The sequence below is a fragment of the Clarias gariepinus genome, chromosome 5 (assembly GCF_024256425.1).
Source record: "Clarias gariepinus isolate MV-2021 ecotype Netherlands chromosome 5, CGAR_prim_01v2, whole genome shotgun sequence".
Classification (NCBI taxonomy): Eukaryota; Metazoa; Chordata; class Actinopteri; order Siluriformes; family Clariidae; genus Clarias; species Clarias gariepinus.
Window position 1 is genome coordinate 36,222,170 of NC_071104.1, and position 25,409 is coordinate 36,247,578.

The window sequence follows — 25,409 nt, forward strand, 5'->3', positions numbered from 1 at the left end:
TTATATATATATATGATTATTCAGAAGAGACCTTAACACAAAAATAAATTACTAATCTGAGATAAATCCTTCATGAGAATGGAGTTCAACTTTTTATCAGCTCAAGCTTTCTTTGAAAAATTCGACTGGAAAGAAGCGCAGGAGCTGCTCAGTCAGACCTCATGCAGCTGGTTTTTAAGCGGAGAAGATGTCCTTCAGCCTGTTGAACCTCCACCTGGGATGATTAGACAGATCCAGGCTGTGTTTCACCCCAACGCCATCATCCTGGCCCCCTGTGATGACTCTGGGGTGTACATGGACTACAGGGTGGTCCATCAGATAGTACGAGAGCTCACGGTGGGAATATACTGCTTCAACCAGGTACCGTCCATCAGCCTGGAGCCCAACCTTGATCAGAGCTCTGCGTGCCACCTGACCCCAGCCTACACCGACACCAAAGTGGGGCAGATCCTCGTTAATATCGATTACACCATGAAGGCCCTGTGGCATGGAGCGTACATCTCCAAAGAAAAACGCCCCTGCTTCCTGGAACTGTGGAGGTCCAGCATGGACACAGATCCCAGTGGAGTTCCGCAGGCTAAGAAACACAGCCTCGCTGAGCTTCTTACAGCAGGTCTGCAGTGATGTCTAGATGTCTAGATAGAGTATCTATCTATCTATCTATCTATCTATCTATCTATCTATCTATCTATCTATCTATCTATCTATCTATCTATCTATCTACTTTTAATGTATTTTATAGGTCATCTAACGTTTTTTTCTCTCTCTACGTTTCACCATGTTTAAATGGTAGACTTAAGTCTTGAATCAACATTAAATCAATTCACAGAACATTAGCGAGAGAGTCGTCCTCACAGTGATACATGGTTAGAGAAAATATAAAGTGTGAGGTAGAAGGGAACCTGTGGCTAGATGAACATGAAAGAAGAGATGTGCAGGAAGCTCAATCCTTCTACTACTGGACATTACAGCTCTCTGCAATGATATTATTATAGTTATAATATAATGATATTATTATGATAGTATTATAGTTATTTTCATAACTATTGAAAATAAAACTCAATTTTCATGACATAGTGCTGTATTTCATTATTTTATTGTATTAGTTTCTATTTTTATTGATACTTTTTTTTGCCAAGAATCTCTTTTTCAAGAACATTTCTTTTTTTTTGTAGGTTTAATCGACATCTCCGATGACCCATGTTACCGAGGCATATACGACGAAGACGAACACAACCGCGACCCAACCTACGAGCCCGACAGCACAGAGGAACAGAAGCTCTTTTCTCAGTACTCAGAGAACATCCAGTTAAAGATCACCTCATACCTCACTTCGGTCCGTCAGCATGAGAACCTGTTCACCTTTGAAGGCACACACAGCCTGTCCAACGTGGTGAGGATGACGGAGGACGTCTTGGAGCTGGGCACATACCAACGGCTGCAGCAGAGGCTCTCTCAGCACACCAAGCTGGTAAAGAAACACCTGGGGTGCAAAGTGGAGCTGGCCCGGGACCTGGCCTACTTGAAGCTCATCAGCTTCCTTGTGCCCTTCCTCATCGGCTTGAGGAAGAAGATGAGGATTCCAGACCTGTCTCAGATGCTCCCGCCTATCTCAAGTATGTATGCATGAGTTTACATGGAAATTATGCATTTTAAGATTTATCCAGTATAAAAGTTCTTCAAAACCATGTAGAAATAATGTTTACTTGGAAATTTTAAAATGGTTGGCTGACTATCTTGAAAATTAGGACAAATAGGACAAATCTTGGATATTATCATTCTATACAAATAGTGATATTTTAATTCAATTCAATTCAATTTTATTTGTATAGCGCTTTTAGCAATTTTCATTGCCGCAAAGCAGCTTTACATAGTCAAAAGAATTATTTAGGTTTGTATGAAATGTGAATTTGTATGAATCAAAATGGTCAGTTTGTCCCTGGTGAGCAAGCCGAGGGCGACAGTGGCAAGGAAAAACTCCCCGGAATAGGAAGAAACCTTGAGAGGAACCAGACTCAACAGGGAACCCATCCTCATTTGGGTGAAACAGAAAGCAGTAAATGATCTGCATTTATACAGTGTGTAGGGTGGGAGGCAGTTCAGCTATAATAGCTGATGTTAATTGATGTTAATATGGAGTCCAGGTAGTTATTGAAGACCCAGGTAGACTTGTAAGAAGTTCCAGTCATGAACTATCGAACTGTCAAGTCCCCAGAGAAACAGTTGCCAACACCAGTCAAGGCCAGAACCATTTTCTAGGTGGAGAGAATCATTCCCAGACACCAGACGCATCCCAGAGAGACACACGGGGCATCCATGTGACGAGATCTTCAGCCAGAAGCGGGGCACCAGGATGGGTCAGACAGGTCCGGAGGGCAGAGGGAGTCTGGATCACTGGCAGCTCAGGAACGACATGTGTAGCTCGACAGAGAGAGAGAGAAAGAGTGAAAGGGGGGACAGGAGGAGAGAGGAAAAAGAAAGAGGGGGGGAAAGAGAAGAAGAGGAGAGATGGCAGTTAGGTATGGTCACAGTCACACAATGTATAATGTGAATGTATATTAACTGTAGAGTGCAAGCAGAGACTCCGGCAGGACTAACTATGACAGCATAACTAAAAGGGAGAGCCAGAAGGAAACACAAACATGAGGGCTTCCTGACATGTAAAGCAAACAATCACCTCACCGTCAGCAAACTTGAGTGATCAATGAGAGTGAGGAAGACAGCATCCAAACATACCAGTTCACCATAATACTCTACGTCCATGAGTCCCCCAGATCTGCTCCTTTACCTATGGCAAATCTATTTATAAAAATGCTTGGCTAAATAAATAGGTTTTTAGCCTGGACTTAAACACTGAGACTGTGTCTGAGTCCCGAACACTATTTGGAAGACTATTCCATAACTTTGGGGCTTTGTAAGAAAAAGCTCTGCCCCCAGCTGTATTTTTCATAATACGCGGTACTGACAAGCAGCCTGCATCCTTTGATCGAAGTAGGCGTGGCGGATCGTAAGACACTAGCAGTTCGCTCAGGTACTGCGGCGCGAGACCATTTAATGCTTTATATGTCAAGAGTAGTATTTTAAAATCAATGCGAAATTTCACAGGGAGCCAATGGAGTGAAGATAAGATAGGGGTGATGTGCTCATATCTTCTGGTTCTGGTGAGGACTCTCGCTGCTGCATTCTGGACTAGCTGAAGCTTATTTATGCATCTAGCTGAACAACCAGACAGTAAGGCATTACAATAGTCCAACCTAGAGGTGATAAAAGCATGAACTAGTTTTTCTGCGTCGTTTAGCGACAATAAATTTCTTATTCTGGCAATACTTCTGAGGTGAAAGAATGCTATCCTGGTAATATTATCTACATGTGCTTCAAATGAAAGACTGGAATCAATAATCACACCAAGGTCTTTCACTGTTGCATTTGATGGAACAGAAAGGCCACCTAAAGTTACGGTGTGATCTAAAATTTTACTCCTAGCTGTATGCGGTCCTATGACTAGAACTTCTGTCTTATCCGGATTTAGCAAAAGGAAGTTAATTAGCATCCAATTTCTTATGTCCTGCACACATTGCTCAATTTTAGTAAGCTGTTTTTTCTCATCAGGTTTTGCTGAGACATATAACTGTGTATCGTCAGCATAACAATGAAAACTAATACCATGCTTACGGATTATGTTGCCCAGAGGAAGCATGTAAAGGGAAAAAAGCAGTGGACCTAAAACTGAACCCTGCGGAACGCCAAACTCCACTAGAGAACATGCAGAATAATCAATAACAATAAAAACAATATTTTATTGTTAGACCTTTGAACAAGAACCAGTAACCTAAATTAAGCTTTACTTTATGTGCTACAGGAGGCGCCACATTTGGTACTGTAACACTAGATGGACTGGGTATTCCTTTTTTTCCCGACAGATGACTTGCTGAAAACTGAGCGAGAGTTGCCACCTCTTCTTCTTGGACCTAAGTTTTCCTGCAAGCACTTTCCCTACAAACCGGACGAGTATTTCCATCTTCACGGAGGGATTGAGTTTGATGTTGGGACTCCTGAGCTGGAGCACATCACCAAGGAGATGGAGGTGAGGTTAAGCCCACAAGGTTTAAGCCATGGTTTCCTCAGCAATAAATCACTGAAACACAATTTTCTCTGATTGTGAGCCTTCTCGGATACTGTACCTTGATAATCCTCCAAGCATGTTTGAGATTCCCCAAGGACAAGCTAATAAGTGTCCAGGATGAAATTTTTATTAGAGGAGTCTAAACAACCCAGTTAAAATCTTTTCCCTATTGTGACCTCATATAAGAAGATCCCACCCCCCTGCTTGTTGCTCAGCTCTGTTTTTCTCTGTAGGGGCGTGGCTCAGCAGTAGCCTATTTACATAGACACTAAAATGGTGCATTTGGAAGAGGAGTAAAATGAAGGGAGGTATAAGAAATACTTTGTCTCAGACATATTTTGTTAAAGAAATAGAGGACCTTTAAGAATGTCTTGGGCCTGTCACTTCTGATTGATATTCATTAAAGATCAAACAATGTAAATGAAATTCAATGAAGGTTCTTTTTTTTTAAAATAATTTTATGTATTACAGTACCTCATTAAGAAGCCAAATTCAGAATAAACAGAACTGATATTTCTTTGTCCAGGCTGCTTTAATAACGCTACAGAATCTAGCAGCGGACCATTTACACTATTTTCTCCGGCAAGACCCCACCTACAAGGAGCACTTCCCAATCCCCCTCAGTGAAATAAATAAAAACAGGTAGGACCGTGATTCCTACTTCATAATCTTTGTACGATATGTCACCCTGTGCTGAAATAATTTTCTCATTCCACAGCTACAGTGTGATCTCTATTCCCCTGGCATCCTTCTATCCCCAACCCAACACCATGCAGTGGTGGGAAGCCATGAACAAGGCCATCAAAACCATGAGGAAACAGAAACTGCCGCTAACTGACTTTCAGCTTCATGAGCAGTTTAAGGCTACTTTTGGTTATGCCAAGGCCATACAGTGCAAGGTAATGTGTAATAAGTGTGGGAAGCATGAACCGTAAACCAATAGTCTGTGTTTAGAGCAACAGTATTTACATGGGGAAATTTGGGATTTTCTGAGATTATTAAAATGTGTTGAGTATAGATCACACTTCTCGAGTTGGCAGATTTGTTATTCTTAACTGAGATTTTTTCCCTTTTTTATTATTTATATATATTGTCTAGAGCACTGGCTTAAAACCTATCTTTAAATAATTTTATTCATGTCAAATGTAATATAATGCACTAGCCGGCAAAAAAGTCACAACCTGGCCTTCCACTGGATAATTACTGTAGTGGTTGATATGTTTCAGCTGCAACAAGTTATTTAACCCTAACGGCTACAGGGTGTACAGTATTTTCTTATTTTTGAACAACCATGTCACAAGACATTTTCCTGCAGTCTTGGCAAAAATGTTCTTTTGTTTCATAAGGGTCAAATTATTGTCATACATTAAGCAAAGAAAACAACTAAGGAGATTGCTGAAACTACTAAAATTGGGTTAAGAACTGTGCAAAACATTTTAAAACCTAAAGGACAGTGGTCAGTGATGGTGATCATTTTAAGAAGAAATTTAATCGGAAAAGCATCCTGAATGAGCAACCAAATCAAACCAAATCATGATAAAAACCATCAGTAGAACTCACAGCTATGTTTATATAACTCAAGGGATTGGGACTAAACAGTTGTGTTACCTTAAAAAATATATTTGTAAAAAGTGCTCGGTCCATCATCTGGAGATCCCAAGTTCGTTTCCCGGGTGATGCTGTAACCTCTCGCAGCTGGAAGTCTAGAGAGAGCTGATTGGCCGAGCTCTCTCAGAGGGGAGGGATGAGAGGTACTTAGTGCTCCCACATTAAACACGGCTCTACAGCCAATCAAGGCCGTCTGTGAGTGTGTTACGCCGCACAAACCTGTAAGGGCAGAGTTATGATCTGCGGTTACTACTGTTGGTCAAGTCTAGGTTCAGCAATGTTATGTGACCAAAAAACAAGGTCAGCTGATGACCTGAATATACAGAACGATCAAGTTTTTCCATCAGTGGAGTTTTTCTCACCTGATGCCATGGGTATATTCCAAGATGATGATGCCTGGTGTTATCAGGCTTGTAAAATCCCTTTCTCACAGAGTCTCTCATTATCCATACAAGATCTTAGAGAGAACTAGATGTGACTATTTACAGAAATATATATTATTAAATTTGATAAGCTTATCGAAACGATGTCATGGCGGTAATCAAAGCAAAAGGAGTTCCAAGGAAATATTAGAGTACGCGACATTGCACGTAAATAGAATGGTAATTCCATGCACTTGCTAGTAAACATGAAAAATGACCATGGATTGAGAAGAAATCCCAATAGTGCATTTGTCTACTATGCTTAGAACTCACTTTACATGAATTCACATTCTAAAACATTTCAAGATCTATAAATAAGATTTGCACTGACTTTAGCAACTCGCATACAGTAAGCAGCTGTAATTTCTCTGATCATCATAGTACAGTATTGTAGTTGGAGCTAAAGCTGAACCAATGAGAATCTTCCCCACAGAGCGTACCGTACGGACTGCGTGCAGCCGCGCAGCGTGGCCTCTCTGCTGCATTTCACACACTAAGCTGTAGAAACACTCTGAGCCACCTGGGGGCGCTTGATGAGCGAGGCTACACTATACTCCACCACGCTGCTATGTGTAACCAACCGCACATCATTTACCAGCTGGCAGCTGCTGGCATCAACCTTAACCAACCATGCATTGGGGGGTTTGTCTGCTCCGGTAGGTGTAACCACACACACTTCTGGCTTCGGGCACACATGGCTTAGGGGTTATAATTGGTTCCCATATGTAGATATAAAGTATTTCCTTTCGAAACAGGAGGTTTGGCTGTTATTATAATATGGCTTAATTGAAAAGCGAGATCATTTTGTTATCGACTTTTCCGCCAGGACTCACGCCACTGCACCTGGCTGCTCAGTGCGGATCTCTCGAGGCCCTCAATTGCCTTATTGCTCTGCAAGCCGACTACACACTCACGGACAGGAGAGGCTGGCTGGCTGTGCACTTCTCTGCCTTTTACGGCCAGGTCTCATGTGTCCGCGCCCTGTGCAGGAAAGATCCCAGCTTGCTGGATATGAACACATCTGCAGAGTAAGTTACAACACTATGATTATCTCCATTTACACCGGTATAAAGTGTTCAAGAGGGAGTCACAATCGTTCTGGTGTGTCATACTGTAGGTACTGCAGCACTCCCTTTTTACTCTCAGCCATGTCAGGATCTTTAGAGGCTCTGGACCACCTGCTGTCGAAGGGGGCAAACTGGAGAGCGACAGACAGCAAGGGCAATAATGTGGTTCAGCTGGCAGCTCTTTACTTCCACATCGACATTCTCAGGCGTCTTATTGAGCTGAATCTGGACGTCCTTCCTGTGTGGAAGATTCTCATTGGTATGCTGTAGTACAGCTCAGAATTAATCACTTTCATAGATATGCATCCTTTTGTTTAATTATTTCACATTATTTACTGTTTAACTACTTGATTTTGCCTTTTTGCGTTTTTGCACATTAATAATTACTTGTAAAAATATATTTTAAGTGTCAGTAGCTTTTAGAACTTTTTACCAATTGCAAGATGACACACACACACACACAGACATAATAAAAACACTAACTGGCTTTCTCTTTTGAAAAATATGCACGTCTGTGAGTTTCTCATTTGGGGCAAGGAGTGAAGCTAAATAGCTAGCAGGTTAGAAGATGAGTTTAGTTATGGACCAACAATTTTTTAAATATAGAATTAAATTTAATTCAATTTTATTTATATAGAGTTTTTAACAATAATGGGGGCACTGGTGGCTCAGTGGTAGGTGTTTCGCCTGCCATGAGGAAGGCCCGGGTTCGATTCCCAGCCGGTGCCCAAACTCCAGCCACTGGATGCTGTGCTGGTCTCAAGTGTGGATAAAATAGGAGGGTTGCATCAGAAAGGGCATCCAGCCTGTGGATGCCCTTCCTGGCAGAAGGGCAGACCTGTGCCAAGCATGTACTGTATGTGCGGACCAGATGGTCCGCTGTGGCGACCCTATGACAGGAGCAGCCGAAAGACCAACAGCAACAGAGTTTTTAACAATGATCAAAGCAGCTTTACAGAATCAAACAGAAAATTGAATCAAATCATGATCAGATTGTCCCTAATAAATGAGCCAAGGGCGTAAGTGGCAGAGTAAAACACCCTGAAATGTCAATAGGAAAAAAACTTGAGACTAGAAGTCTGAAAACTAGAAGCGGAGCACCAGGATAAGTCAAGACAGGTCCGGAAGGCAGAGGGCAGAATCTTCCCATGTGCTTCACCCTGGGTCCTTGGTCAGCTTGTCATTCTTTTTAATATTTTGAAGCTACCGCTGGAAGCATGTGTGATTTTTTTTTACATTTTTAAAATTTTACTACTTCAATTCAATTCAATTCAATTTTATTTATATAGCGCTTTTAACAATGGTCATTGTCCCAAAGCAGCTTCACAAAAAAAAAAAATTAAAGATTATTATTATTATTTTTAAAAAAAAAAAGAAAATATTTGGAAGTGTGTATGTGTGAGAAAAATGTGTCTAGATAATAATTAAATGAATGAATGATGAATGAAATGTCTCTGATGAGCAAGCCAAGGGTGACGGCGACAGTGGCAAGGAAAAACTCCCTGAGATGGCAATAGGAAGAAACCTTGAGAGGAACCAGACTCAACAGGGAACCCATCCTCATCTGGGTGATAACAGATAGAAATAACATCAAGTGTGTTGTGCAGGTGAAAGTTCAATATATCAGAAGTTGTGTAGATTCAGTTCAGCAGTAGGTGCAGAGGGCAGATGGGGTCAGATCACTGGAAGCACAGGAGCAGGATGTGTAGCTCCAGCCATCATAAAGCAGAATCTAGCTGGAGCAGGTCCTTCTCAAGTTGCCTTAGAAACCTTGCAGGGTTGGCCTTTGTCTACTGAAGCTGGCACAATCTCCAGATGTCTCAGGATGGGTAGAAAAATACAGAAAAGATGGAGAGAATTAGCGTAGTTGCCATTCAGGATAGGTGTACTGGAGTATGAGGTTATGGGATGAGTTACGCGTATGCCAGATTAAAGAGATGCGTCTTGAGTCTACTTTTGAATTGGGAAACCGTGTCTGCTCCCCGAACAGTGTCTGGAAGGCTATTCCAAAGCTTTGGAGCCAAATATGAAAATGCCCTGCCCCCTTTTGTAGATTTTAAAATTCTGGGAATTACCAGAAGTCCGGAGTTTTGTGATCTTAAGGGACGTGGTGGATTATAGCGTATCAAAAGACTGGTTAGATATGAGGGAGCTAAACCATTTAAAGCCTTGTATGTAAGTAGTACTATTTTGTAATTAATTCTAAATTGAACAGGTAGCCAGTGCAGGGATGATAATATAGGTGTTATATGATCATATTTTCTGGATCTAGTGAGAACCCTGGCGGCTGCATTTTGCACTAACTGTAGCTTGTTTATTGAGGATGCAGGACAACCACCTAGAAATGCATTACAATAGTCCAGTCTGGAGGTTATGAATGCATGAACTAGCTTTTCTGCATCAGATACGGATAGGATACTCCTAAGTTTGGCAATATTTCTAAGATGGAAAAAGGCTGTTTTTGTGATATTGGAAATATGATTTTCAAAAGACAAGTTACTGTCTAATATCACGCCCAGGTCTTTTACTGTTGAGCTGGTAGTAACAGTACATCCTTCTAAACGCAGGCTGAATTGTGAAAGCTGTTGTGTGCTGGTTTTTGGGCCGATGAGCAATATCTCTGTCTTATCTGAATTTAGTAAAAGAAAGTTATTGGTCATCCAATCTTTTATGTCCTGGACACACTCTGTTAATCTAGACAACTTGGGTATTTCATCTGGTTTTGTTGAGATGTATAATTGGGTATCATCAGCATAACAATGGAAACTAATCCCATGCCTTCTAATGATGTTTCCCAGGGGAAGCATGTAAATTGAGAACAGGAGAGGTCCTAAAACTGACCCTTGTGGGACCCCATATTTCACTGGCATTACATCAGACGGTACTCCATTTAGATCTACAAAATGGTATCGATCAGACAGGTATGATCTAAACCATTTTAATGCCTGCCCCTGAATACCTATATGATTTTGTAGGCGGTCTATGAGAATATTATGATCTATGGTGTCGAATGCAGCACTTAGATCAAGTAAGACTAGTATTGAGATGCAGCCTTGGTCTGAAGCTAAAAACAAGTCGTTTGCAATCTTAACTAGTGCAGTTTCTGTACTATGATGGGGCCTGAAACCTGACTGAAATTCTTCTAGGATGTTGTTTTCCTGCAAGAATGTGCATATTTGAGCTGATACTACTTTTTCTAATATTTTTGATATTTGGCCAGGTTGGCGCAGTTAGTTAGAGTGTAGTGCTAATTAAGATTATCATTTAATCATTTGTCACCTTATAGCATTGTGAAGTTATTTCCCCCCTGCATTTCCCAGTTAGTAAAGCCGGGGTCAGAAAACAGGACCTGGATAGGGTTAAAGGCTTTGCCCAAGAGCTCAACAGTGCCACTGTTAGGGCTTGACCTCCCATTTCCCAATCAATAACCAATAAGCATTAACTGTTTGAGCTGCCACTGCCCAAAATAAAACGGCACTCTCATACTGGGAATCCTGACTGCTAGACAAAATAAAACTAGTATAATAATACTAAACTTGCATGTTTGGTCCATGCATTGTCCAGTTTAACGTTTGTGCCATGTATCAAAGCTGTTTTGGTATCAACAATCAAGGAATTTGGGAAAGATTACCCAAGAAAGTAGGTTTTCAATTTAAAATCAAGTACAACAAGCATACCATTTCATGCACATTTAAAGTAGGGATCTTCTGTTCCAGTCCTAGAAGACTAGTGTCCAACACAGTTTGGAGATTCTCTAGGTGTTGGTGAACAATCTGTGCTGGACACTGGCCCTCCAGGACTGGAGTTGAAGATTTCTGTTGCAGTGTTGCTCTATTACACACACTTCGATTCAGAAAAGGCAGTTAATCTGTCAAGTAATTAAACCAGGTGTGCTGGGTGCTGAGAAAACACAAAAATAAACATGGGGTTCTCTAGCCTGGAGTGAAGAATCTGTGCATGGATTCGACTACCACTTGCATGCTAAAGAAATTAATGTCTAAACAAATAAATTACCTATTTTTTCTCCAGCATGCGACCTTTTATCCTTTTTATCATTTAATAATGACTGTGGCCACAGAAATGTTACGGAGTGAGGAGAACAGGAGGTTGGAAATGTCCCTCAGATGCATGGAAGCTCTCTGTGTGAACGCTGACCCCTTCTGGAAGGACATCATGGATGAAGGTCAGTGGTATTTGTTCTATGTTGTTCTACAGTATGTTGTCATGTGACAAGGTGTGCTGTTAGAGGAATATAATCAATGACAAGGTGGTGTCACAATTTATTGGTTACTGGGATAAGTTATTGGTATCACCTAGTCTGCTTTATCAGCAACCTTAATTCTCAATCTTTAATCCTGAACAAATGACATAGTCATCCAGGTGAGATAATTTAGGAGTTGAATCATGTCAACTGGACTTCTTTCTTGTTAGATAGAATGTTTTCACTACTCATCCAAGTAGCTTCTTCAATTTAATTGAAGTTGGTAAGTTCCTCGTATTTGTATCCTCCAGGATCCTCCAGGATCAAAGGATCCTCCCCGTCTCATTACATGAACAACAGAGAAGTTGAGAGTAGGAGGGATAGTCATTAGAGAATAGGGGGAGCAAATTGTTAAGAACAACCACCAATAGAGAGTCTTGATTTCCTGGGAAGGTCTTTATGAGAGACAGTTTCATCATGGAGCGTGATGGGTTTTGAAAATGCACTTGACACAATACTGTTCTTGCAAGAACTGACCCAGAACAGCTGATCTTTATGTCTTAAAGTAACAACTGACTGTCATTATTATTACTTACAGTAATTACCTCATGCCATATGTGTTATGGGAAAATGTGATTTGAAATCTCCAGTATTGGTCTACAATGTAGAAAATATACCACTAAAACAACAACAACAAAAAACTTTCAGTCCAAACCTTCAACTGGTACTTTGTATTTCCTGTAACAGGTGGGATCTCAGTCCTAGTGGACATTTTACTCAACGGGAGACCGCTGTTCCAGCGCGTAGCCGCGGCCGTGCTGTGCCACATGACCAAGAACGTTCCGGTGTGTGAGGAGCTGGTGCACTTCGGTGCAGTCCAAGTGCTCATCAAACACCTTAGCAGCCATCATCCAGAGCTTCACTCGCGCTGCACCGTTATACTGACAGACCTGGCTCGTCACAGCGGGATGTACCAGTCTCAAATCGCTGAGCTGGTGAGTCTACATGGGTATGGATTCATATACACAAATATCAGACATATACAGTAGTTTGATGATTTGCAGTGTTTTCATTATTAAATAGCATTATGATACTAAGCACCATGTTAACAATATAGCTATAATTGAATAGTCCTTACAACAGCTTATAACAGCTTATTTTCAGATAAATATAATTGTTATTTTGATCTATGGCGTGGTGATATAATGGTGTATTATTCTTACCCAGGCTTACAATATGAATCACTTTTCTTAATCCCATTGTTCATTTGTCATTTGTCTTTCAATAATGTGTTTCTATACGCTTGTTCAATAAGGGTGGGGTTGCCCCAGTGGTACAGCTGCTGACCTCTGACCTCCAGGATGTGCTGGTGAACGCAGTAAGGTGTATCCGGGCGCTGTGTGTGGCTTGTCCCCAAAATCAGACCACGGTGGCACAATGTGGAGCCATCCCACAACTGGTCGATTTACTCACCGTGAACTCTGGTACAGTAGTTGCCATAGCAACCATTATTATAAGATCACAGTATTTGTATTCTAATAACTCATAATATACTAAGGAACAAAAAAATAGCTTGGTTTAATTATAAACGTTTGTAACTCGATTTGATTTATTGAACACGATTGGTCAGATGGTGCAATATAGTCACTCTTCTTGCATATGAATTTGAAGAGTGTTTTTTGTGTGAGACAGAACTACTGCAAGGAGAAGCGTGTCTGGCTCTGGCCGAAGTGGTGCGCGGCCACAGGGAGAATCAGGATCTGATTAGTGGTACATGTGCCGTGAGCTCTGTGGTGCAGGTCCTGAGCTCGAGAAAGGTCTCATGCCAGGTGAAAGCCGCCAGAGCCCTCGAAGCCATAGCGCACCAAAACTGTGCCATACAGGAACAATTCCTGAACAAATCCGCAACCAGACATCTTTTATTCCTTCTTAAGGTAACACGATTACTGTTTTTAATCAAAGATTGACTTATGGCAAGATTTGTGTTAATCCAGAACCAGAATTTTTATTCTAATACCGTCATTTATTAGGGATTTCTACATAACTACAACGATAGAGTCGGGTTCATGCTGGGAAATTATACGAAAATAAAAATACTAAGCTGATTAAATGAAACTATGTTGATAATGTCATTAGTTTTGGTTAAAAAGTTAATCTATTAAATCACACAGCCAAAGAGCGAGAATATGTTTCTGTCCTGGGCCACAGGTTTTCGATCAGGAGGTGAGGGAACAGGGTGCGACGGCTCTCTGGGCCTTGGCAGGACACACGCCGAAGCAGCAGAAGTACATAGCCGAGCTCATCAGCTACCGTTTCGTCCTGGATCTGCTCCTGTCCACGTCGGATAAAATGCAATACGTGGGTAAGACTGCAGGGACGGGACCGGACAGAGCTCAGCTTGTTACTAAGCGCGTACTGTTCCAGAATCTTGTTGTCAGCACCTGGGGCGCTCGTAAATCCCAAATAAAACCTTCGGAGCGAAGCTGTCATCCCGTCCAATCTCACGAGGTTAACAAATCCGCGTGCCAAGCGCAGTAAAACCAGTCCTCGATGACACGGCGATGACAGGCCCTGGATAAGCCGCACCAAACGTTGATGGACAGCCATATGGCCCGCGTGTTCCTCCTGCTACTGTCAGAAGGCTCACGTCCTGTCCATTGGGAAAGCAGAGCAACACTTCCTGTCTCGAGATGCTACTCGTCTGCTAAGGCACTCAGACCCGCACTCAGGAATACCTGACCCCCGTCGGGATTCCGCTCCTTTTCACGATAACAAAAAAACAAAAACACGCTGCGTCTCGCTACTTGTTTTTGCCATCAGTATCCATTACTTACATGACACGGTCACAGGGAGATATTCCGCTACCAGGTTTTAAACACTTCCTCGTATCTGGCGCTCGAGTGTGACAGGTCTGTTTTAAAGCTTCCGTCTAGTAGCTGAATCCTTCTAGGCCCGAGTCGTCCTCACATTACGGTCGATCTATAAATTGCAGCATGTGGAACAGGTCACCTGGACCTTTCATTCCTTTTTTTCCCCTTCTTTTTAACCTGTCTGCTTCTATGATTCGTAGGATGCCGGGCGGCGATAGCCCTCAGCCGGGATTGCCGCAGCCATCAGAACGGACTGTGTGGGGAGAACTGCGTGCCACCGCTAGTGCGACTTCTACGTGGGTCGCGTACTACGGAGAGAACCCTGCTCACTGCCCTCACTGCACTGGGGCGACTGTGCATCGGTGGCGTTTCATAAGTTTATTAAATATTACGTTAAATTATTTGTTTACGTCTTTATTTATATATCATAGATCTATCTTTTTATCTGATTACAGGAGTGGCACACACTAATAACAGAAACAGCCAGAACGTGATTTATGAGGAAAAAGCCATTCAGACGTTTTTAGAGCTTCTCCAAAGTCACAAATCTCTCCAGGTTAAGGTAAAAAGTATGTGTGTGTGTGTGTGAGGAATTAAACACAGTGACGCTGCTCTAAGGAAAATGCTCCACAGCAGGATGTTAGGATGAAGCCAGATTTAAAGCACATCCTGAAGTGCGTCATTTCTATTTAGAACGTTTTATTAAGAATATAAGAACAACACTTCACACATTTGTCCCCTATATATATTTATTCACAGTAGTTCTTCTTATTACTAAAGGTAAACATACCAATGTTCAAAGTTAATAAAATAAAATGAGGAATTTTGTATGTGTGTAGGGATCATGACCAATCCCTGACACTGGAGACTCATTCCATAAATGTGATATTATAAAGTAGATGGCATTTAATCAAATTCCTGTATACGTTATTACTACAGTATATACTACGGTATATACAGTGGAGAAGTAATTGTTTTTAAAAACATACAAGTTTTTAAGCAATATACACTCAGCAGCCACTTCAGTAGATACACCTGTCCAACTGCTAGTTAAGGCAAATATCTAATCAACCAATCTTATGACAGCAACACAGTGCATTAAGGCATGTAGACAATACTGGGTCAAGATGGTCATCTCCTGGATGGAACTAGAGCATCAAAATGGGGGAAAAAAATGATTTAAGTGACTTTAAACATATTGTGTCATGGTTGTTGGTCCTGGCTGGTCTGAGGTTTTCCAAAACATCTGATCCACTGGGATTTTGATGCAAGAACATCTCTAGGCTTCTAATTTGACGCAAGAACATCTCTAGGCTTTACAGACGAAGGCTGTAAGAACATCTCTAGGCTTTACTGTCTGAAAATAAGGAAATATCCAGTTCTCTGGGTGAAACCTCCTTGTTGATGCCAGAGGTCAGAGGAGACTGGCCAGACTGGTTTGAACCAGTCACAACACAACAAATTCATCCTTGAAGCAGATGGGCTACAGCAGCAGAAGACCACACTTCACACTTCACGCTGCTCCTGTCAGATAACAACAGGAAACTGAGACTACAATTCACACAGGCTCACCAAAATTGGACGAGAGAAGATTGGAAACTTTCTCTGGTCTCGTTTTCTGCTGCAACATTCGGATGGTAGGGTCAGAGATTTTCTTGGCACACTTCGGGTCCCTTGGTACCAATTAAAAATCGTTTGAATGTCACAGCCTACCTGAGTACGGTTGGTTGCTGACCGTGTCTATTCCTTTATGACCACACGCCATGTCACAAAGCTTATATCATCTCAAGCTGTTTTCTTGACCACAACAATGAAGATTCACTGTATAAAATGGCCTCCACAGTCACCAGATCTCAATCCAATAGAGCACAGTTGGGGTATGGTGGAACGGGAGATTAGCATTATAGATGTGCAGCTGGGAAAAATCTGCTGTGTCATGCTATCATGCCAATACAGACAAAAGTGTCATGTTGCCATGAACAAGTAGGGCAGTTCTGAAGGTAAAACGGGGTCCGATCCAGTACTAACAAGATGTACTGTACCTCATAAAGTGGCGAGTGTGTATTTTTTTTACCTATGGATTATTTGTGTGGATTATGATATACCCTTTCTATTCTTGCTTATAATCAGGACTTAGTTTGCACTTCATGTTATTTTCTAAACCACGACAGATCCAGACCTCTCAGACTCTGGCTTGCGTCCTACTAGGAAACCAGGACCTTCAAAAGATCTTCTGGGATCGAGAAGACTTCTCCTATGACATCATTCTGGAGCTGCTACAAGCTCAAGACAGAGTATCACAGAGTTTATTACAGCTATTTTATACCGTTTTGGTCATTTGAACATTGATTGTGTTATTTATTCTTTATTTATAGTAATTGCAGTGTTTTTCATATCCTGACTTTTACTCAGAGCATCTATCTGGAGGCAGGCCACGCCCTGGCGTTGTTTGCGTACAATAATCCGAAGCAGCAAGCAGCTATTAGGAAAATGGGCGGAGTTCCTGTGCAAGCGTTCGAGACATTTTTAGGTTCAGACGATGAAACGGAAAGGGCCAAGGCCGCGTTTCAGGTGGCATGAACAAATTTTCTTTTGCATTTTTAGCTACAGTGATTTTTTTTTTGTCATATTCAGGACTTTTGCCTTGCTTTTATGATTAATCTGATTATATACAGTAACACACTGAATCCTATTATTATTATTTTTAGATAATTGTGCTGGCTAAAGTGATTACTGGCTCTGACCAGGTGACAGTCACTGCCAGAGGAGTCACAATTCTGGTACAATTACTGCAATCTGATCAAAACACTACTGTAGTCATTACAGGTAAGGTAGAAACACTTGACTGAGCTTATAACATCAGTACTCTGTATACAGCCCAGTATCTCGCATTAATGTATAAAGGTCAAAAATGATCCACACTCTACCGGCTGACAAATACATAATACATCATTTTTCGACATAATCTCCTTGGCTTTTCAATGAAAAGTGAATCTTTGTCCTCATAGGCAGAAGTGTGCGGCCGTGCAACATCATCCAAGATCATGACACGCTTGAATAGCAGTTCTCTGCATTTTAACCCGAAGTTTAGGCTTCAGCTCCTAAATAAACGAGCACTGTTGATTTTTTTCTGATAATGTTTCAATACTGGACCTCGAGAATCCCAGAAAACTGTAAGCACTGATAAATTCTCCAGCTGATGGTCGACTTTTGAACTCTTTCTTAGTTGGTGATTGAGCATGTTTCCATTCCATACTCTGTTGTTTACTCTCAGACTCGTAGTGATGCATCCGTGTCTCGTCACCAGCAGTGATTCATTGATTCATTTAATATAACCGGTGTGCGAGTCATCTTCAAAAACATGTAACACTTATGGCTATGTGACACCCACATGAATGTTCATGCACATGGCATTAAATAATCACCACTTTGTTAATCGTATATTCCACGTTACCCTCAGAAGGTGTAACTCTCTATGTTTTACTCCAGCTCAGTTCCTGGCCAGCGTGGCCCACACCAGAGCAGGTATCCCAGACGGCATCGTGACTATGGGGGCGATAGAGCACCTCTCCGGCCACCTGTACTCCGAGAACGAGGAGGTACACCTGATCAAATCGATCTAACTGAACCACTCATCTTGTCAGGAGTCACTACAGAGATTGAGATGACACTTTATCATCTTCACCCAGGTACGCACGGCGTGCGCAAGCGCCCTCGGATACCTGAGCTTCAACCGGTTCGCACATCGCCTCCTACTGGTGGAATGCAGAAAAAATCCACAGACGTACAGAGTGCTGAAGGACCATTTAGTCGAGGATGCCAAAATATGCCGAAGGTTCACGGCTGAGTTCAAAAGACAGAGAAAATTGGGACTTCCGTCACTCAGGTATCAGCTCAAAGGGGTTACAAATCAATTTGTGACATAAGAACTGGACAGATTAGCCGGATATTTTATTCTAATGGTATTCTTGAAAATTCTTGATTATATCGTTGGGTCAAGATTTAATTACAGAAGTCTGAATCTAAGTAATTACCATTCCTTAGATGTTTCACTCTAGTTACTAGGTAAGGGATAAAACACTTACTGTTATAGGAAAATAATCAAGGCTCAAACTGTTAGCACCATGTAGTGGATTGTTTTCCTGTAACAGCATGTCCTGAAGTGGTTTATTCCTCTTATACCACAGACATTTTTGATGCATCAATGAACGGCATCACCCTTTAGATATAAATAGAACAGTTTGTTCATTAAAATGTCATTGTAAAATGTTTTTCTGTGCAGTTTTGAGGCAAAAGTGAGCTCAGCTGTCTGTTTGCGGTCTAATAGAGGTATGCAAATTTTTCTATTTATCTAATTATTTACATTAAAGGTGGTGTTTTTTTTCATTATTCAGAGAAATTCTATCTAAACCTGTATATCAGTCCTACAGGCATTACAGTACTATGCACATATTCATTTCATACACGTCTATAGGAAACTAATCAACCTGCTTGTTAATGATGTATCCTATAATTCAACTGTATCACTTATGTAAAAAAAAAAAAGTGTTATTAGAGACAAAGGCAATGTACCAGGGGTGTTCAAGTCAACCCGAGACTTGGGATTACAATTTCTCATAAATAAAGGTGTAAAACTAATTGACATTTACGGGAAACGTCCAGCACAGTACGGTCATGGAATTCTTAGCTGCAGTAAAACGTTTGAACGGTTCAAACATTTTAAAGAAGGCTGTACGTCCATGAGTGATGATCAGAGCCAGGCCTATTCGGTGCCCACTGCAGTTGTTCCTGTCAACATTTACAGAGTGATCGTTGACACTCGACAGATAACTTGTCACATCTGTGGGAACTGGACACACAATCATTCACCAACACTGCTTGCACATTATAGGAAAAGTTATTGCCACATCCCCCGTACAGTCCTGATCTCGCTCCAAGCCATTTCCACAAGGAGTTCCTGGGAGGCTGGTGTATTATGGCTCAAGCGTACTGAGAAAAAACTTTCTACCTTGATAAGAGTTTTAACTCTTATAACTGTTTTCCATTATCCTGCACAATCAAAAGTCCTGGTTTGGCTTGAACACCCCTTGTATTGTTTTGATTTATTAAGTCTTGTTTCTCCTTTTGTCACTTAATGTTAAAATGATAAACAAGGCTTTTAATTTTACAGCTTCTGTTCATGCAAGTTCACTGCATCGGCGTTCCCAGAATTTCCGTTCCGTATCTCACGTTCCAATCAAACCCGTTTATTTATAGTGAAAGAAAGGAACCTCAGAGATTTCATGCATTTCTGGTGCGGTATTTATTAAACTCTTGTCCTCTCACATCTCCTTCCAGGTGAAGCTCAGAGGAAGAGCACGTCACACGGCTCAGACAGAGCCCGCTCGGCCCTGGAGCTTCATCCCAGCACGAGCAGGACGTCTGATTCCGGAGCCCGACGCGCGGTCCACTCCTCCTGCGCGTCTTATCCGTGTGTGTAAACACTAAACTTTAACCCTGACCCATCACCATCTCTGATAAACAACCCATCGCCCCCTAGCTACCGTAGAGAGACACCACAAATTCACACTCATACAGAGAGATATTTTTGCAGATTTTTTTATTTTCTGAATAAGAAAAAGTCTAGCTTTTTATCTTTAGTTTTAACACAGGAAGCTTGATCGCAGCATCTCTGACGTCTGTAGAGATATCTCTGCCCAGTGGCGCTCTGGGAGAAAACAGATTATACACACCATCACCAAACGGATGCGGATAAGTGGGTAAAAACGGTAACGATGAGCTTGAATGTCTTGGACTCACTTGGGTTCATACTTGACGTCCTGAGTGTGTGACAATATTCCTTTTCCCTCCTTTAGTCTCTCCACACCGTTCCTGAAACACAGGAGTGGAACTGATTTAAAGATCTAGGTTGCCATTGAAAATAAATAAATAAATAAATAAAAAAGAAGAACAGCCAATTCTACGTAGTTTTATTCCTCTAAAACCTCACTGATTTACTAATAATTACACTTTTTTTTATTTCTTAAAGATGGTATTTTTTCATAGCTATTAGATCTCCCTGACTTTGGAATTCCGATTTGACGTGGCGTTTCTTTTCTTTTTATTCAAAGATGGGAAATTCCGAGTGAGTAATCGTGTCAGAGGGCGCACTCTGCTTACCACGCGATCATCACTCCGTTATCGGTGCAGAATTGAGCCGGAGGGCAGAGCAGCTGCAATCCTGTGGCATCAGTGACGATTCTCAGTGTCTCTCTGATGTATTCGTTGCTTGCTACGCCTCCTGATACGACCTGCAGAGGGCACGGTGTACAAAGGAGAAAAAAAGGAGAGAGTGAGAGAGAGAGAGAGAGAGAGAGAGAGAGAGATTAACCAAAGTTTAACCAAAGTCTTTGCCAAATTCTGTCAAAATCTGATCTGGAGTTGATTTAAAAAGTGAAATGCCTGTGTGGAACCCTGGCGCGTGGTGAACTGACCAGAGTCGGGTCGTTTTGTGGTAAAAGGCCACGGGCTTTGCAGAACAGAATGGCCCTGTGTGTGCGTTTGGCGATGTGCGAGGCGACGGTGTGCTGTGCTGCTGCGGCGATGTCCTGCACACAAGACAACAACTGCCCTGGCTCAATACCTGCCAGGACACAAGGCGTCATAAACACAGCCTGCACTCAGGTCCCAAATAAAATAAAAATAGCTAAATAATTACCTTCCTGCTTTTCCTTTTTGTCTATCGCTATTGTCACTTGGTTGCGAACGCCGGCAAAGGAGAAGTTGCAGTCGTACTGCTGCCCCATCGGGGACTTGAACTGGAACTGCAGCCGGTCTCCGTCTTTCGCTAAAAGCTCGATTGCTTGTCCGCCGCTGAGGCTGTGACACTTCGGGTGCTTGATGAGAGACAGACGTCTCGCTACCTGTCCGATCAAAATGCAAACTGTTAGCGATGTAGGTCACAGGTCACGACTTTTCGCCTTAACCGATCGTTAACTTCTTTGATTCTTTACTTTAAACTAGAGCAACGAAGCTAACTCTGTATAATTTCCTAATTTAAATTTTTAAAGAATTCTTCAGATCCTGAAACTTTATCAGGAAACAGATGTCGAAAGAAATCTTTAAACACCATATGGACAAAAGTATTTCCTATGCAAAAAGGGGATTGAATCCATTTCCTGTAATCCCACACTTATGAACGAGTTTCATTCCTGGAGCATGTTCATAAGTCCGATTTGTTCTTAAGTCCGACAAAGTGAGTCTCATACACCTTTGTCACGAATATACAATGTAAAGCATACCAATCCATTATACTAAATCTCTGTACCCTTTCCCCACACTGCCATCATGTGGCAAAAAAATTATAATTTCGCCTAAGGAAATGAATCTCACAGTAAAATGTAACATTGTTGTCTTTGTGACTTTAAATCGTGAGGGGAATCCCGGATGTCATTTCGTCTCAGAGCTGTTTTCCACTGTATTGGACTATGAACTCTGTTTAGTTGGGGATTTTCTGAAATTAGGATTATTTATCATCAGGACAGCTTTACAGCACAGACATTTTCTAGCATCCTGTTCCCAGACTGATTCATTCAAACCGTTTGGGTCGGCTCATTTCGCCCGCACAAACACATATGTACAATATACCAGACTTTGGAGATTTTACACATCCATTTACACACACAAAATATTGTATATAATTGTTAATATTGGTATCCGGTGCACTGCAGTATCTATTTTTTACAATACACGAGAGTTACTTCCGTGATTGAACTAGAAGTAGAACTGCGGCCTGTTTGTATCTGCGGAAATTCGTAACTCGAATGTTCATAAGTCGGGACTACCTGTGGATACAATGTCAGGTTTTAATCGCAGGTTTTGCAAAATACTTTAAAAATCATTAATAAATGTTGATTAATACTCAATATTCAATACGCCCAAAACTCTCAGGCAACTGTTAAGGGCAATACTGATATATCAAGTTACATGGGTTGTATTAATAGCTAACAAATAGGGCTTCATCATCATGTTTAAATCATCCCATAGTCAAGTTAAGTAGAAACAATTATACAATACATATGGATTTAAAAACTGCTTTAACTAAATGACCTAAGGATTAATTTTTGCATTCAAAATGTGGTTTGTTAAGGAGTGCGTTAACCCATAAAGCCCAGACCCGTTTCCCCTTTAAGGGACATTATGAGTGATATAACACAGACCAAACAGATCACATGGGACACGTTTTGAGAGCTGTCACATGATTTGCTCTGCATCATGCCATTGATTAGACCTTGTGCTCAACTCTAAGATTTATTTAAAGAGTTGATGATGGTTCTAAGATTTCACCTCTTGCATCTAATCCCTAATAATAATAATAATAATAATAATAATAATGTTTGCTGTGCCAGCGTAACAGCTGAGTGTAAACATGTCTCTGCATTTAGAGACGACTCATGTCTCTGATACCTTATCCAACGTGTCTCCTGGAGCCTCGTCTAGCGTTTGCCCTAACAGTAAGAACTCATCAATGCCTCTCGCCAGCGCCAGGAGAGAATGCCCCCCCGACACCAGCAGCACCAGGAAGGGGAACTCCACCCGCTGGAGCATCCTCACGGTTAGGGCGTGGGCCTCCATGTGATGGATTGGGATAAAGGGCTTTTCATGTTGCCTTACGAAACTCATGCTGAAGTGTAAACCGACACCGAGGCTCAGAGCCAGACCCGGTTTGACCGTCGTGGCCACGGCGCTGAGATCTCCTGCTGTAACCCCACTCCTGTCCAAAGCCTCCTGCACCACTCTGCTAATGTTCTCTTTATGGAGGCGCTGGGCGACGGGTGGGATGATCCCTCCTGACCTGCGGGAGGAAAAAAACAAAAAAACAGAAGCTCCGTCAAGCAAAGTGGCTTAAAAGCATAATCAAGCTTTAATGGATCATATGAGACTCGCATTACAAGAACAATTTGATCTGTAGGGTCTGCCGAGAAACATACAGGCCAGAGCACAAACACAAACACATTACTGACTTCTTTTCAGTCTTTGATACAACAGATGGAAGCTCTGACATGACACGCACCTCAAACGCCGGTTTGATATCAATACTCTAGTTTTCTGATGCATTCAAAAGTTTTTCAAAAACAGAAAAGTCAAGTCTATCTGATATTATAGTTTTCTTATAGTTAACAAGTGTACTAGGTCTGATTTTATCATTCATATTAATAATACGTTTACAGATTTCAGGGCTGATCTCAGTCTGAATGGATTTTGTTAGCTATTTCGGATTAAAGGTCAAGACCCCAATAAGTACTCAGGTCAGACTGAAACTGGTTCAGTCTTAAGCCGCATTCTATAAAGGAATAAAAGAAAACAATAAAGATGGGACAGAAAATCTATTCAGCTGTGAATCGCGATTCTTTTGTGTGCTGATTCGCACACAACTGACTCAAAAATCGATAAAAAAAAAAACTACTTTTACTGTAAATGTCTGTTTTTCAGTTTGATTGTCTGGGACCGGTAATCAGCTGATCAGCCTCAGATATAAACCATTTTACAGAGCGCAGAACTTCCAGGTGGTGCAACAAAAACGCATTTTTTTATGGCGCTACATTATCGAAAATCGTGCGTGTTATAAGCCTCTGATGTCTTTTTTTTTTCTAAACTCTGCATCTCAAACCCACTCATTACACACGCCATCTCAAAACACTATCCGCGTGCTCTATACTACACTATCATGCTTGAAGCCATTCAACCCGCGCGCTCACTGCCAAGTTGAGTTTGGAGGTGTCTGAGGAGGTAAAACGTCACAGTTTCTCCATAATCCTACAGGTGGCGCACTCTGAACTAAACATTTTCGAATTTTTTTTTTTTCGAATGTTTCGTTTGTTTAGAAATAATAATAATTTTGGTGGATGACAGAGATACGCGCTGCTCGGATAAATGTTAAACTCCTGTATTTGAAGTTAGTTTGTATTGTTTAAATGCTGCGCTTGTTTTTTTTTTTCAACGTGATAAAACTAATCAGCTGATTTGTACTAATAAACGGACCATGTTTAATTACTTAGATATAATTTTTCAAGTTTTAAAATTGTTACAAAACTGGAAAAAATTTAATATCAAATAGAAATATTTAATGAAATCGGTATTGAGGTATGATGATGATATCGTATCGGGAGGTGACTCGTTTGGTAACGTTGGAGGGAAAAAATATATTCCGTGGCCACGACTTAGTAGTAAAATAAATGGCGACAAAATACAGTACTATGTTGGGGCCACAACTTTATAATTGATTTAATTTATAACTGTTAGTACAGATGGATGACTATCTTTATTTACTCACTGACACACAGCTAAACTACAAAACAACAGTCGCAATACTATCACACGTGGGACATAAATGATCTCATCACTAGACATTTCTAGTGATCCATCTAAGTAGACCGGTGATTCCCATCCCTACTTCATCCATCGTGATTCTTTGTGGTTCGAAATGAGCCGAAGACATCTACATAAACCTCCAGAGATCATGAGAAATGAGGGAAATGATTGAAGCGACATTATGGTTAAGGCGTCAAATGATTCTGTTGTGATTTACATTTGATTCCTTTTTAAAAACAGCTTTCAGTGCATGAAAGTGCAAATGAATGAAAGCATGCAGTTCAAGTGTCTTTACTTCAAGTGCACTTCTTTCTGTGAGTGTAAAGATTCTCCCAGGATTGTCCCAGTCTCGTCCAGAACAGCTGCTCCTGTCTCATCACAGCTGGTCTCGATGCCTAACACCAGCCTGCCTGTGACCTGAGAAGCTTTCCTGCACACACACACACGTGGCACCAACCTGAACAGTCCTCTACCTGCGAACATACTGGATACCTGATCAGACCGCTACACACAAACTACATCAACACATAAAACCGAATGATCAAAAACAATTTTAATAATAATCATCCTGTCCTGCTTAAACAGCACTTCTTGTCAAAACACTAAAACCACGTTTTAAACTCATCGCAAATAAACGCCGTATTTCACATTCACGTCACCTTTCATCGTTTCCCACACGCTTTCCTACTAATCCCGCCTTTTCTACTGTGATTGGCTGCTACCACAAAGTCAAAACGCTAATTGGCTAGAGTGACGAGAGCTAACCAA

At 41.3% G+C, this 25,409-nt stretch overlaps 2 protein-coding genes across 2 annotated transcripts; one reads left to right on the forward strand and one right to left on the reverse strand.

Moving 5' to 3' along the window:
- The first annotated feature begins 57 nt into the window (after positions 1 to 57).
- Positions 58 to 19,771, forward strand: ankar (ankyrin and armadillo repeat containing). The gene is made up of 22 exons (XM_053497456.1): positions 58 to 613; positions 1,176 to 1,616; positions 3,921 to 4,084; positions 4,650 to 4,765; positions 4,842 to 5,022; positions 6,587 to 6,809; positions 6,980 to 7,181; positions 7,271 to 7,479; positions 11,299 to 11,403; positions 12,169 to 12,416; positions 12,737 to 12,905; positions 13,114 to 13,355; positions 13,630 to 13,783; positions 14,492 to 14,653; positions 14,747 to 14,853; positions 16,463 to 16,585; positions 16,704 to 16,862; positions 17,000 to 17,117; positions 17,781 to 17,890; positions 17,981 to 18,177; positions 18,574 to 18,620; positions 19,629 to 19,771. The coding sequence occupies exons 1-22, from the start codon at positions 73 to 75 to the stop codon at positions 19,769 to 19,771; spliced, it is 4,161 nt and encodes a 1,386-aa protein (XP_053353431.1). The 5' UTR covers positions 58 to 72.
- A 102-nt stretch (positions 19,772 to 19,873) lies between these two features.
- Positions 19,874 to 25,306, reverse strand: osgepl1 (O-sialoglycoprotein endopeptidase-like 1). The gene is made up of 7 exons (XM_053497455.1): positions 24,937 to 25,306; positions 22,737 to 23,124; positions 20,989 to 21,193; positions 20,765 to 20,913; positions 20,451 to 20,581; positions 20,091 to 20,162; positions 19,874 to 19,998 (listed from the first exon to the last, which is right to left on the reverse strand). The coding sequence occupies exons 1-7, from the start codon at positions 25,122 to 25,124 to the stop codon at positions 19,914 to 19,916; spliced, it is 1,218 nt and encodes a 405-aa protein (XP_053353430.1). The 5' UTR covers positions 25,125 to 25,306; the 3' UTR covers positions 19,874 to 19,913.
- Positions 25,307 to 25,409: the final 103 nt, after the last annotated feature.

Coding starts and splice junctions, on each gene's coding strand:
- ankar (XM_053497456.1), top strand. CDS start 73: ATGAGAATGGAGTTCAACTTTTTATCAGCTCAAGCTTTCTTTGAAAAA. Junction 7,182..7,270: donor GATATGAACACATCTGCAGA/GTAAGTTACAAC, acceptor GTCATACTGTAG/GTACTGCAGCACTCCCTTTT. Junction 12,906..13,113: donor TTTACTCACCGTGAACTCTG/GTACAGTAGTTG, acceptor TGTGTGAGACAG/AACTACTGCAAGGAGAAGCG.
- osgepl1 (XM_053497455.1), bottom strand. CDS start 25,124: ATGTTCGCAGGTAGAGGACTGTTCAGGTTGGTGCCACGTGTGTGTGTG. Junction 20,582..20,764: donor CACAAAACGACCCGACTCTG/GTCAGTTCACCA, acceptor TGCCCTCTGCAG/GTCGTATCAGGAGGCGTAGC. Junction 20,163..20,450: donor AACGGAGTGATGATCGCGTG/GTAAGCAGAGTG, acceptor CCTGTGTTTCAG/GAACGGTGTGGAGAGACTAA.